The 14,934-nt window shown below is 41.5% G+C and overlaps 1 protein-coding gene across 1 annotated transcript in view; it reads right to left on the bottom strand.

Moving 5' to 3' along the window:
• The window catches only part of LOC147722214 (rho GTPase-activating protein 6-like), a 787,911-nt gene that overhangs the window by 571,471 nt on the left and 201,506 nt on the right, over positions 1-14,934 (bottom strand). The window contains exon 3 of the mRNA XM_086964682.1: positions 2,015-2,171. Coding sequence (XP_086820808.1) covers positions 2,015-2,171 — 157 coding nt within the window. The remainder of the gene's footprint in view (positions 1-2,014; positions 2,172-14,934) is intronic.

Genomic DNA, 14,934 nt, shown 5'->3' with positions numbered 1-14,934 from the left:
TAATCTATAATTGCCTTCACGATGCAAGAGCCAGTATTGGAAGTCATACTTCTATAGCTTTTTCAGGAGTTCACCTTGAATCTTAATGATTGAATCATTATTGTAAAATTGAGCAGAGTGTAGATGGCTCATCTTCCATAGTAAATTGGCAACTACATTATCTTACTACTTTGCCTATTTACTTTATCATAATAAAAAGGCTGGGTCCAGGATAAAACAAAGGGATGTGACTAAGACAGCAAAAATAGCTACTACTCAATAGAAGAGACCTGCTGCGCCCACGGATAACTGAGGGTATATTTTTCCCACCATAACATGGACCTCAAACTTCATATTTTAATTGTAATTGCAGTTGCATTTATATAGCACTTACTACCCCTAACAAGGTGTTGAATCGCTTTCTAGCGTTTAGCATGCTACTCCGGAACCAAAATAAGATTAGGGGTGAATTAGCATAGAATGAAATTAATTTGAGCGGTGAACATGTGAGTTTGTTATTTGGATTGAAAATTTATAGTGGAGGGATAAAAGAGGAAAGGGTTTGCTACCCCTGATGAGGTGTCAAAGTGCTTTTTGCAGGTAGCAGCCTACTGCAGAACCCAAACAGGATTAGTGAGAAATTAGTATAGGGAAATATGAAATCAATTTGAGCAGTGGACATTCGAGTCTGTGAGTTGGGTTCAAAAGGATAGTGGAGGGATAGAAGAAGGAAGGATCTAGAAAGTGGTATTTGGAGATCCTAGCAGAAGGAAGAGGTTTGGGATGAGTAAAGGGGAGAGGTGGGGGAGGGGCATAGTCAGAGGGAAGTGTTTAGAAAGGCTTCATTGGGAGGTCTGAATAGTAAAAAAAAGGCTTAAAATGATGCAAGGATGGGTAGAAGAGTAAAGAGTCTAGAAAGGGTTGTTTTTGGGATGACAGTAATAGAATGGGGTTTGGGATGAGTCAGAAAGTGGAGGTAGAGGACATATTGAGAGTGGTATAGGGTGAGAAATAGTGTAGTGCATTGGAGAGAGTAGTAGAATGAGATTTAAGATAAGTCAGAGAGTGGAGGTAAAGCATATATTGAAAGAGGTAGAGGATGAGATATAGGCAACTGCATTGGAGATGCTGAATAAGAAGTAAAGTAATAAATATAAAGATACATAATTACATGGAAGGTTTACGGTCTATGAGATAAGAATGGCAATCTCTGAAGATGCCAAAAGTAAGAGTCTAGGTTTTGGTCTACTGGTAGAATTTTATGCTATCTACTGAGACCTGCTGGCCCTCACATTTTTGGGTATGGTCACAGCAGCCAAGAAACAAGCATTGACAAAGCAAATAGGTTTTTGCCTATGCGAAATCTATATGGTTTGTCAATGATTTTTACATGTTGGACAGAAATTGAGCTGCTGTGCAACATGGCTCAAAGTACACAAAAAGCGTGAATAAGCGGCCACCATAGGCTGTAAGCTTCCTTTAAAACCTTTTTTGTTTTAATTATAAGAGATTTCATGATCTCTGTGCAAGCGCTGAGCAAGTAAAACTCAAAAAGAGCAGCAAGGCAGACAAATACCGATCACTGCTTATAAAAGTAAGGTAAATACTTAATAATTTGTTTTTAAGATACTGTTGAACAGTTCCATGCTTTCCACTCGTACCCACATCATTGTTTTCAGGCCAATAATTTGGGTCACATTAACTTCCGGTCAAGTAATACCTACTAGATTTGACTCCTTTTTTTAGTGTGAAGCAGAAATCATCCAAACAGTGTGGAAAGGAGAGATGTCCGTCTTCTAAGTGGAATACAATTTTAGTTTGTCCTTATGAGTAGAAAATATTGGTGAATAGAAATCTGAAGTAAATTACAAGAGGTGAGGCCTGCATACTTTTCAAACATTCTTTTCACAACCCTAATGTAATAAAAGGGTTAGGCTGAAGCAGCGCAGCACTCCATGACAGGTTAATCTTAACTCGCCTCGTGTGTTGTCACCCAGCACTCGCGGTCTGGGTCTTAGGATCCACTACTTCTTACCTTTGGGGATGCTGATATCACAGTTTAGATTCTTCCCCTGCAGTCGGTAGTATGCAACTTCCTGCAGTCGAGCTCGCTCGAGCTCAGAAAGGCTCTGCAGGGGCGCTGGCTGCAGTCTGACATTCTGCCCAAACATTGTTGCCCAGATGAAGTTGCCCTGCAGGAAAGAGGAACACAAAAACAGATCCACATATTATGAAGAGTGCTAAGACAAAGAACTGCAGGCTGAGCGTATACCCTATAACCTCTGAGAATTTTTCATTGCATTCATTTTTTAAATATCCACACTTTAAAACTGTTTCCCTGAATCTATTGCAAAAAAGTTGGTGTTTTATGTACACGTTTGTCTCAAACCCCATAAGAAGTATTAATGATTTGATTCTAAAGACAAGTTAGTGGCGTCTATGTTAAGCTTACTAAGTTTACTGCAGGTGACCGACAAGCCAATGGTTGCCAAGGCACCAGTTCTGTCATCCTCATGACAACTCAGCCAGCATACTTCAGCTCCCTGAAGGAGGAGATTTGGGCAAAGATGCTTTCAGGGGCGGCTCTTCCTCAAAGGCGGAAGAGCGGCGCCCCACTGGTTTTCAGCACAGCAAAAAAGGAAAAATTAAATTATAATAGCAGACTGTTATTGTATTATTTTTCTGTGCGGAGTCATTTCTGTGGGGCGGGGCTAGGCTGCTCACTGTCACAGAGCAGAGGGAGGGGTGGTTGGGGCACTCTTAGTGCGCATGACAGTTTGGGCGGCCGTCTTGGACTGGCCAGTCATGTGCACTAAACGTGTTCTACACCAGGCTGTAATGCACAACCTGGGTGAAGAACATGCACAGGCTCCCAAGGCTCTGTCTGAGTGCCGAACCACGGTGCTCAGACCAATAAAAACGCTATTGGCATGGTGACAGCAGAGTAGGAATTGGCTTAGGGGAGTCTGGGAGCCTGTGTGCTTCTGGTTTACACAGAAGCAGAGCACCGACAGAATGGAAGAGAGGTGGTGGCTGACCCTGCTGGCAGATAAGCGATATTTTCCTTTTCTTTTGAACCCCCTCCCTCCCTCTCTCTCTCCCCGCCCCACTACTACTGCCCGGCGCAGCCACCACTGCAGTTGACACATCAGGAACACTTTTGGCTTAATTGTTAATTGACACTGCTGGCTGATTAACTAGCAATTAATTTTTACATTTTTCAAAGACGAAAAGCCGAGTGGAATTTGTCTTTGAAACATGTAAAATCAATGTTCTTGATACACTGGGAGTTTGCTCGGGCACAGGGTTGGGGGATGTGGGCAGGTGTTTGGAACTCGTTGTGTTTCCCTGCCTGGGGCAGTAATGCTGTGCCGGACAATCCCAGGCAAGGAAATAAACACCCAGGAGGCATGGCTCTTAAACAGGAAGACACCAAGGAGGTGGCAGTTCTGCATCAGGTGCTTCAGTTGAAGGCATTTCAGGGAGTGGAAATGGAATGAAGCAATACCATCTGAAACACAGCTGTTCACCACCTCAAAACGAGGTAAATCAGGTGTGGAAACTAAGAGCATGAGGATCGGAACTTCTGCCAATTTACATCAGGCCTCCTTTCATCAGTCACCTCGAAATGAAGCCCTTTAACCAGATACAAACCAAGATGACCTTCAACCCCATCTATAATTGAAACTATCGTGTCAATAGCAATTCTCTCTTGAATCCTACACAAACTTTCTTCTTTACGCTAAGCTAGAGACCAAACAGATGTGTCCCTGTCTGATGGTGGCTTACACCTTAAAATGAAACTATTGTGTCATGTATGTAGATTTCTCTTTCAAATAATAGCCAGTTGTTATTATATTCTGCCATTTAACAAATTCTCCTCTTTATGCTAAGTTTAAGATCAAACTGATGTGTCCCTGTCTGATGGTTGTTTACACCTTAAAATGAAACTATTGTGTCATGTATATAGATTTCTCTTTCAAACATTAGCCAGCTGTTATTACACTCTGCCATGATGTATTTGAGACATATGTGTAAAGATATATCGGTAACACATGGTTTTAACACTTGAGTATTGCCACCCTTCCTACTACAAGGGGACTTCTTATAATAGAATGTCCAGTATAGGACTTTTAGGGGAAGAGGCTTTGAAGAACTCATTTTTTTTGTTATGTAGATAGACATTTCCCTCCATATACCATATTATCTTTTAGGTACATATTTGTAACAACCTTTGTTGGGACATATTTTGTTAAGATTTTTCCACAGCATATTGTTCTCATATATTTGCACTGCGACTCCCTCTACCACACAGGGACATTTAACAAACATGATGCCCATGATGGACTCTAAAGGGAGCTTTCTCTAGGGGGAAATCTATGCATTACCTTTTTTTCTTTCTCTTTTCCTTAGTTCTTAGGAACCTTTTTAATTATCTACCACACTAAACTAGGGCAACATGTTTATAACTTTTTCTATATGGCCGTCACGCTATGACTTAAGCATAGGCTTAGACCGACCTATGGTTACCATATTTTTCATAATATGGCTGCAGCTGATTAGTAAACACCTGCAAAGGCACCGATGCCTATAGTTATATTATCGATCCATACAAAGGTGAGAAACTATTTATGCCATTTAAATGACATGCAGTAACTTTAAAAAAAATTATATATGATAAAATAAATGAAAACGATTGACATTTACAGTCTGCTATTTGCCGTTTACACTTGGAAATGGAACAGTAGCTCTCAGTGGGGATTTTTTCACCGATGTATTTATGCTAATAGATCTGCCCAAACCAACATGGCCGCTACGATTGAATACTTTTCATAATATCGTCGCTAGGGACGCGTTCCCCCACACTTGGAAATGGAACAATAGCTCTCAGTGGGAATTCTTTCTCCGATGTATTCATGCTAATAGATCTGCCCAAACTAACATGGCCGCTACGATTGAATACTTTTCATAGTATCGTGGCTATGGACGCGTTCCCCTTCTCATAGACATACTGTTATGAACTTGTCAGCAATGGTTTTCCCTCTATATCTTATCATGCAATGAATATCGACTGATGGAAGTAAATTCAATCCGTCTTTATTAGACAAATAATTTGCCCAAACTAAAATGGCCGCTACGTGGAGATACCATATAGAGGATCGTCGCTGTGAATGTTTTTCTTTGGTTCTTTACTCGAATAAAACATGGCAATGACTATGTTGCTTCTAGGGCTCCGACTCACATAATGTTTAAATTTAAGGCAGGATTCACAAACTAATATCGCATAACGAAACTCGCGTTCAAACACAATATGGCGGCCGCGTAACTTCATTTGGCTCTCTAATATTATTTTAAAAAACACTTATATAATATGGCCACCGCGGCTAGCTTCGAAACTAATTGGCGGATGTAACCCAGGTGTATGCAATTAGCGATAGCCTCTGGGGTATATAAACTTGACAAAATATGTCAGTATCCTGCCGGCTCTTGACGGAGGGGGACGTCGTCATTTCACGCTATCCTATCAAGCCACGAAGGAACCAGGGGATGCTGCAAAACGCTTTACTAAGGTAAAGGGGATACCAAAATAGATTAGATATGGGAACCTAAAAGATCTGGAGCCCAGTGGATACCTTTGGGGAAGTATTTATTTGGTCATCTCCCTTGATCTAAAATTAAGGGACTTTTTCTTATCACCATTATTTGTTAGGTTCTTTTCAGATCATTACAATTTAGATTTTTTCTCTTGCTCTTTTTCTCTCTAATGTATATAGACAAAGAAGTATCCTTTATGAGATGTCATATAAAGACAGGAAACCCAGTAAGGACTTCTCTCTGTCTTCTTCTCATTTTTCTTAGAGTTTCCTAGAAATAGAACTTCCATATATTCCTCCTACAAAAAAGAAGATACTAGTAGGTAAGACATGCAGATTTCTCTTTAATTTTAACTGAGAGGTAGTGATACATCACAATTAGTTGGGCACATAATAGCATGTTATACATACGTGGTCAAGGAATGTATTTTTGGGTTCTTGACTCTGTTTTTAGATTTCCACCATATATATTTTATATTATCTATGCCCTTATGTGTTTCCTGTAATAGACGATAAACGGAGGTCCCCATTACCCTTCTACTCTGGTTCCACTGCTATTGGACTATTATCCTCATTTTTGGATGTAAGTGATTATGATGCCGCCATTCACTTATAGTGTCACACCAAGCCAATCCTCTTGAAAACCCATAACATACTAGCCCCTGCCTTGCTGTCATTAGTGGGATTTTGACACTTTTTGTTTATCCTATAGGTGGCTTGAATATATAATATTGAAAACACCTCATATCATGGGTGTGACTCGGTTGTAGTCGAACTTCTAAACGAAACTTATTGCCCTTCAACAAGAAGATATCTGCTGAAACGAAACTCCATTCGGACAGGTGTCTGAAAGATGTGGTAGGTCTCAGGTTACCTACTGCATTTAAGCCAACAGACCCACTATTGGCTTCTTGAATGTATTCACATGTGGCTTGTCTCCTGCCCTCTAATTACCCTTGTATTAAGGATTTCTTGTTGATCATTTTCAGATGCCACGTGATCCATTATACAATCGTACAGTTATATTCATACACACCCCTTTAACAACGGGAGAAGATCCAGGGATAACATCGATAGTGATTATTCTGGTAGGATTGCTTTCTAGTACTAAACATACTTCTGTTAGTCTCTCTTCTACTTCCCCCCCTTTATACTTTGGGGCCTTCATTCCTGAGACCTTTATGGGGAACATATCTTGGTAGGATTGCTATCTAGTGGCAAATACACTACTGTTAGTCTCTCTCCCTACTTCCCCCTTTTTTTACCGTGGCCTTCATTCCTGAGACTCCTATAGGGAATGAGGAGCGCCAGATCTTTAAGGGCAAACAAATATATGGAGAATGATATGCAAAAACCTGTATTATGCGTTATGTAAAAAGTACTGTCTCCTATTCTGAAAGTAGTAAAAGATGTTAATATTGCAAATGAGAATTACAAATGAAACTTGGCTACCTCAAAACTAAACAGATAAGCTCAATGAATGAAGTTGATTTACTTATCTTTTCACTCCAAAAAAATGGGTTAAAGAATTCTTTTTTTAAGACAATCAAGTTGGTTCTAGACATATCCTATTTTGTTGGCATTTGAAATATAGGACTTGGACGAATTTCAATTTTGTGATGTACTGTTGATGAGGCCTGGCATTCTTTGTACTAGCGTAGTCATTTTTTTAAAAGCTTTATTAATTTAAGTTTTTAATTGTATGTCTTGTATATTGTCTTTTTTGTAAACAGCCCTGAAGAAGTCCCTTGAGGACGAAACGCGTCGGCTGTAGATCCTGTTTATACATTTTATCAACTGATTTGAATGAAGAACTTTCAAGAACAAAAGAGAAATCTGATGTGATCATTCCTGTTTACCTGATTGGAGATAAGAGTCTACTAAAAACGTTTAAGTGGTGCACCTTGACCGTTTTTTTTACACCAAGATGAATCTAATTGACCTACTTCTAATGGAAACACATAGATTTCAACCTTAGATAGGTACCGTTCCCCAAAGTACAGTTTTAGGCACATTATGGAGCTACAGAGAGTGCTATTGGAGATACGTGAAGTAATGCACCTCAACCCAGTTCACTTTCAAAGATACAGAGACAATTGATTTAACTATTGATTGAGAAATAAACTATACTACCTACGAGAGAAAATGCAGTCTATATGGACTTCGTCATTTTTGGGTAACAAATTCACCAACATATCAGAATAGGAAAATGCATACAATTTGTTTGCCACAATTCCCCTTCTCAAGTAAACTGGCCCACTCACACTTTCAAATCTACAGCCAGATTAGTTAAAATGCTGAGTAAAATGGATAGCATAATTAAAGAGTTGTCTCCTGTGTCGTGGCCTCCAAGAGCACTGAATATATAACTGATAACACGGACTGCAAGGGTGCTCATTCTTCAAGGAAGAAGTTCTTGGCAGTGGTCAGCCACTCCATCCTAAACACTGGACAGTGTAACTAGAGTGTTGGACTGTCTTGGTTGAGGAAAATACCAACTTCTGAAATGAACGCTAATTTTACAACACTATCATAGACGTTCATATAATCACCTTAAATAGTTCAGGTGCACAGGGTTCACTGACAATTTGCTTTCCCTCAAAATCTTGGAACATTCTAGTCCGAAGTAATGCTTATCCTGTGTTGCATTTGACAACACAGATAACCCACGGAAGTAAATTACTAACACCATGTCTTTCAATCTTGTTTTAATTATTTAAGTAACCCCCACATCACTAGAACCCGCATCCTAATGGGTCTATGGCTGATTCAGCTGTTAGAGAATTCATGTGATGCTTAAGTAAGGAACTTACGGCCACATGCCCATAGGAATCAATGTGAAGGCATTTACAATTTGCGATTTTCAATTTGCGAATCGCAAATTGAAAATGCAATTTCAAGGGTGCAGGGGGGGTCCAAAGAACCCCTCCCTGCACCCCTGAAATTAAACTTAAGTGCAACTTACACACACACACACATGTCCCAAGGACATGTGTGTGTGTAAAATGCAACTTTCAAAAATGCATTTTTGTGCAGGTTTGAAGGTTTTCGGTAAATTAGCATGAGGTCCAACCTCATGCTAATTTACTGCTTCCAAATTGATAATTCGCAATTTAAAAATGATCATGCATTTCATTTAAGAAATCTGAAATTGCGATTTCTTAAATGCAATTGCAATTTTAGAAATCGCAACATGATTGCGATTCCTAAAATTGCGAAATACATGATGCTTTCCAATTTTGGTAATTGCATTCGCAAACGGCCGAAAATTGCGATTCGCACCATTTGCTAATGCAATTATCGTTGATGCATGTGCCCGATAAAATGTAACGCACTTTGGCACTCTCCTTTCCAAGACTGCATTGGGCTAAGGCTGGTAAAGTAAGTAGCTTCTGCTAGCTGGTGCTCAACTACTCATGCCTGACTTAAAAGTCGCTAAAAATAGACCTTCTGCTCCTAGAGCTGAACACGGTTTACGACCAGGCTGGTGTCTAACACATTTAAGAGCGTGCATTCTCTCTAGGGTGCTAATGTGATGAGTACATGCTTCGCAGTCACTGCACTTTAACCCCTCGGGGAGCTGAAGTCTGGCCGGATCTCACGCAGTTGTATGAGTTCGAGCTGAACATCGGATTAAAAGTAAAGAGAGAGAGAGGCTTGTTTGAAACTAAAAACACGTCACTGTCAGAATTTAAACTTGAGGGGGATGATTCTCATTGCCTTTTAATTTGACTTGACTAAAGGCTGGTAATTTGTTAATTTAATATAGCAATTAAACTACAAGACATATGGCTTTATTTTTATTTTTTTAAGAGAGATGAGCAGAAAAGCTATGATTTTAGGACACATTTTTCTTCATGCCAATCTCCAACATGGAGCGGGCATGACAGAGCTTACATCCAGTTGATTGGTGTCAGATGTGCCTGTGGACAGCATGGACTAATTCTTGGAAGAAATGTGGACAGTGGTTAAGTTGATCAGATGGGTGTCGGTGGGTGCCAGTGGGTCCGAGTGATACACTTTTTTGAGAGAGGCACCCACCCGCGGACGCGGTCCCATTGGTCAGGTCAAATACAAATGGAATACCGTCAGGTCTCAGATTTTGCATGCTGCAGCCTGGGGGGGCTGTCAATACCTGCCAAAGCATCTGGTTATGCGGCCGGGTGACGTTACCCATGCCTGGCTTGGATTGGTTCACATCTGCTTAATACGGTTTAACTGCACAGTTGCAAGTCATGTCTATGCAAGTTCCCCTGCTCAAGCACTCACTTACTCATGACCAAGTACTACAGTGGAGTAAAGCACCAACCATGAGACCTGCCACGAATACAGGAGCCGAAGGCAACATGGAGCAGTGAGTCAGTCAGAGCCTGCGTCCTCGAGCAGCCCTGACCCCGTTGGTGTCAGAAAGCACAGGGGCGGCTCCTCTGCAATGCCAGCCGATGATAAATTAAATGATAATACATTCTCATGTTATTTATCTCTGTTTGCACACCTTACATGGGAGTGGGAGGGGTGGGGCTTGGACATGGCAGGGAGGAGTTGTAGCCCAAACTGGGATGTGCACGTTTGTGTTCTACAGCCAGGTTGGAGACATGCTGCCGGCTCCCAGGCACTGTCTGAGTGGCAAACGAGGCCGCTCAGACCAATCCTGACAATGATCTAATGCTATGAGAGCAGCATCTGGATTGGGCGGGGAGCCTGTGCTTTCAGGCCTATCCACTTCCGGAGGAGAAAAGGAGCAAGAGCAAGGAGGCGGCCAGCAGCGGGAACAGAGTATCAGGTAAGTGATTGTTTTTTATTTTTTATTTCCCATCCTCTCCTGGCGTGCCACCCTACCAGTTTCAATTGGTGGGAGCCACCACTGAGAAAGCATCCACTCCAGCAGTTCCCAATCAAAAAGAAGTCCTTCTCATGCTTCATTTATCTGAAGTAACGTTGTCACAAGTTACCACAGATAAGTCAATTTGTTATGTTCTATTTATATATTTGATCTTTTGTTATGAAATAGTAAGCAATTATATTTTTATATTAATCATAGATAAGGGGAAAAAATCATAGAGTATATCCTCAATGGAATTACTTAAATGTGGTCGTAAATTGGTTGGTTACAGAAAATGATGAAAAGTGAAGTCAAGAGTTTCGCCTTAGATCACACAATCAAGCCAGGTAGACGAAGCTGGGAATTTCGCCCAGATATCCAGATTACACAGTGCTAAATTAAACCAGAGAATTAAATAAATACAACCAGCGCATACATGCATCATATATATATATATAAATATGGTGTTTTTATTGCACAAAATGCAATTGTATGTTATAACCTGAAACTATTTCATGGTGGCTGCCTGTGAAATACAGATCTCATCATCATAAGTACAGCCCCCATGCCACTCTGCAGAGCTTTACAACTGTCAGGGCTACTAGGATTCTATAGGATGGTAGACAATTACAGGGAATAATCCTGTCAGTATTTTCATCCATTCTAGCTATGAATAACATTTATTGTGATAGCAGCATATTGTGCCTATGATGTGGCAAATACAGTTAATCCCTCATTTTGGTTTTATTATTATTATTTTTTTACACCTACAATATATAACATATAACATAAAATCATCATCGCATTCTCCATCCAGGGATGACAGCCCATGTGGCTTAGCTGCTGGTGGTACAGTTTAATCATAGGGCACATCAGCTTGACCGTCCCTATATCAGTTCAATCCCATATAAAACATATAACATGTATACCTTGGCGCTATGTGCTGGACGTGACGGTCAGGCTAATCGGATCAAGACGAAATATGTGTTTGACGGGCCCCCTGTTGCCTATCTATTCTGAGAGAAAAAGAAAAAGAAGGAAGAGAATAGGGGGGGGGGGGTGTCCTGCTCTGGTGGATGGTGTGGAGAAGGGCCCTTTGGTTGATTATGACTGGTACATTCATGGGGGTTCGTAGGGTACAAGGAATTTATCCAAGGATGCCCACATACCCCTGTTGGGTTTTCTCCATGGTGAGTTTCGTAAGGCTGTGATGTCGGAACCTCTCAGGAATGTCACCCAGTTGAGCCACCCCCTGAAGGTGGATTTGGAAGTGTCCTTCCATTTGGTGAGTACTATTTTGACTGCTGCCGCTAGTAGGAGACATCTGATCTTGACAAACACCATGACAGAAACCTCCTAGATCTCCATCATTTTGTAGTAGGCTGCAGCCACAGAATCACATACATTTTCTGGCCCTCACCAGTATCCATTGTTTTAGCAGCAATTTATTCACGAAAGGCAAACCTAAACTTTGTAATTGCAATCAGTGTCTATTGTTATCTGCACTTTGAAGAAAAGTATTTTCAAGCCAACAACCTGAAAATAAAAATGTAATATAAAAATGCAGGTAACGTGTAATATGGTTCTGCCTATTTTACCATCTCACTGCTCTGCTGACATGTAAAAAACCCTGGGTGACAGAGGAGAAGGGAGGCGGGAGGGAGAAGAGGAGAGAGATAGAGACAGAGAGAGTGAGAAGAGGCTGAGGAGAGAGAAAGGAGAGAGAAGAGGTGAGGAGAGGCGAGGTGAGGTGACGAGAGGGAGAAAGATAGAAGGGGAGAAAAAAGGGAGGGAGGGAGAAAGGAGAGAGAGAGAGAGACACAGAGAGGAGAGAAAGAACAAGAGGATAGAGAAGAGTAGGGAGGGAGAATGGAGAGGGAGAGGGGGAAGGAGAGGGGGAAGAGAGAGAAGAGGTGAGGAGAGGGTGGGGGAGGGAGGGTATTGAGAGAGAGCTAGAAGGGGAGAGAGAAGGGAGGGAGAGAGAAGGAGCGAGAGAGTAAGAGAAGAGGTGGAAGAGATAGAGGAGAGAAAGGAGAGAAAGAGACAGAGGAGAGGGGGAAGGAAAGGAGGGTAGAGAGGAGAGAGGGGAGGGAGAGAGCGAGAGGAGAAAGAGGAGAGGAAAGGGTAGGGGAGGGAGGAGAGAGATAGAAAAAGGGGAGAGAAGGGATGGAGTGAGAAAGGAGAGAGAGAGAAGAGATGAGAGGAGAGGGGGAGAAGGGGAGGGAGGAGAGAGGGTAGAGAGAAGAGGCGAGGAGAGGAGAGGGGTAATAGAAGAGGAGAGGGAAGGGAGGGAGGGAGAGAGAGAGAGGAGTGAGGGAGAGGGGAAGAGAGAGAGAGAGGAGAGGCAAGGAGAGGGTAGGAGAGGGAGGTGAAGAGAGATACATGGTGGGAGAGAAGGAGGGAGAGAGAAAGGGGAGAGAGGTGAAGGAGAGGAGGAGAGGAGAGCGGGAGAGAGGGGGAGAGGTAGGGGAGAGAGTGAGAGGGATATAGAGAGAGTATGCTTCTCTGTTTACAATGTTTACACAGAAACTGCAGAATAAACAGTCACAGAACATACCTCCAGAAGCCAAGATGTACCTTGTCTCATTCAAGAGCTGTGAGAGAAGGATCATGCTCATTGTGGCCTTTAAGACTCTGTTTTATTTCGCTAATTATGTAATTGCCGTCATTGAGGTATTGAGTCGCTCCTACATTTTGTTTATCAATTCAATAGAGCCAGTAGTAAAATTAACATAACATATTATTGTCTGCCTTTCCTTACATTTCACTTTAGAATTGAAAAGAAAGAACCATTCTCATGCAGAATGGCATAATTCAAATGAAATTTAGGGATCAACTTCCTCAATGACCACAATCAAATAATGAACCAAAGTATATTCATCTGAATGAGTAAACCAGTCATCAACTGAAAATCCCAACATTGGCAAGTTATTTACAGTTTATTACTAATTTCACTCAATTTCATTGGTAAGAATTTCTTTTGTTTCTCACTTTTAGTTTTTGCCACACATTTGGGTCTAATGGAGCAGTGCACCGCTTCACAAACCCACGCCCTTACTTTCCCCAGTAACACCGCCCACTCAACATCTGACTCCACCCGCTTACTTACGCTGAAATTATTGGAATATTTCATGAGTGCCCATGATAATACTGTTTCAGAGTTTATGGACCTTTTGCAGATTTAATTTTAAATTCGGCTGTAATAATGCAATATTTTACCCTTTTCTTTCATTCAAAATTTCCTTGGAGGGAAAACTTCCTCGGCACCACAAACCTCCCTTTGAAAAATAAATTTTTAAAAAGGCGGGTTTGCTTGCATGCTCACTTGCATTACCTCAATGTTGTGCAATGTACATGAAGGCAGGAGGTGGGGACAGCTTTGGAAGTGGGTGGAGTCAGAAGGTGAGTGGGCGATGCTACTGGGGAAAATGGATGGTGCCAGTAGGGGAGTAGGCAGCAGCCTCCTACGAAACATTTTAGGCAATAATACAGAGTTATGAAACATGATGCACATACAAGTAAGCTGGCTGATATTTTGGATGGAGTCTGTTGTGTCTTTACCAAACACTGTCCTAATGCACTTTCATCATCACATGGAATACATTGTGCTGCATGGGAATGACCTGGAAAGTTGGTGATCCCAATAAAAACCTCGTTGTGTTGGGCTCACAAAGTGCTGAAGTGCACATTACGATCAAAGTGTCAAACAGAAAACAATTTCCCCTTCTGGGAAAGACAGACATGTCAGAGATATGGGACTATGTACAGTATTCTTGATCCATTGATCCAGTGATCCCATGGTCTGGCATTTGCACTCTAAATTCATTTCACACAGAAGAGACAGCTCCCTTAGTAGGTGGTTAATCAAAGCATTCAGACAGTGGCATTCTTTTCTAAATAGACAGGACAATATGTACAGAGGGCATGGTGCCTTTCACCTGTCTCCAACTAAGGCCACAATGGTAGGAAGTGCAGTGGTCTCACGGGGGGAAGTCTCTTTCGGTCTTTACATGTGCCTCACATTGCCACAGTGGTCAGGACTGTCAGTAATGAGCAGGCAAAGGACCAGGGGGTTTGCCATAGTCCAGAAACGCTTTGTTGGATGAACGTCTTCTTTTGGTCCCTTGTTCTATTCTGTATCCCGTTAGCATCATTGATTTGAAAGACTGATTTGGAATGCTGACTATGGGAGGACATTTTCTAGTACTGGTGCATGTGTTTATTTGGGGCTATCAGTTCGACAGGCTCTAAAACGTATTGCCAACGATGGAACTCTTCGCAGGCATGAAGTATTAAAACTCACACCAAGTCATGGATGAAACGTTTACCTTTACTTGTCCCTAAAACCCAGTTTAATCAAATTTCTATGAATATGTTGCCCTCTCTATTCTCTCTAGCGCTTTTAAGTGGCCTTTGGCGACTTCCTGTGCCGTGCAGAATACACACGTAAATGAATGAATAATTTTGCACGTTTCAGGTAGGTTTGCTTAAATCGACATAATTTTCAAAATGCTTTAATAAATAAAAAGTATGTAAAAT

The sequence above is a fragment of the Lissotriton vulgaris genome, chromosome 4_1 (assembly GCF_964263255.1).
Source record: "Lissotriton vulgaris chromosome 4_1, aLisVul1.2, whole genome shotgun sequence".
Taxonomy (NCBI): domain Eukaryota; kingdom Metazoa; phylum Chordata; class Amphibia; order Caudata; family Salamandridae; genus Lissotriton; species Lissotriton vulgaris.
This window is presented reverse-complemented; position numbering and strand designations above follow the sequence as displayed.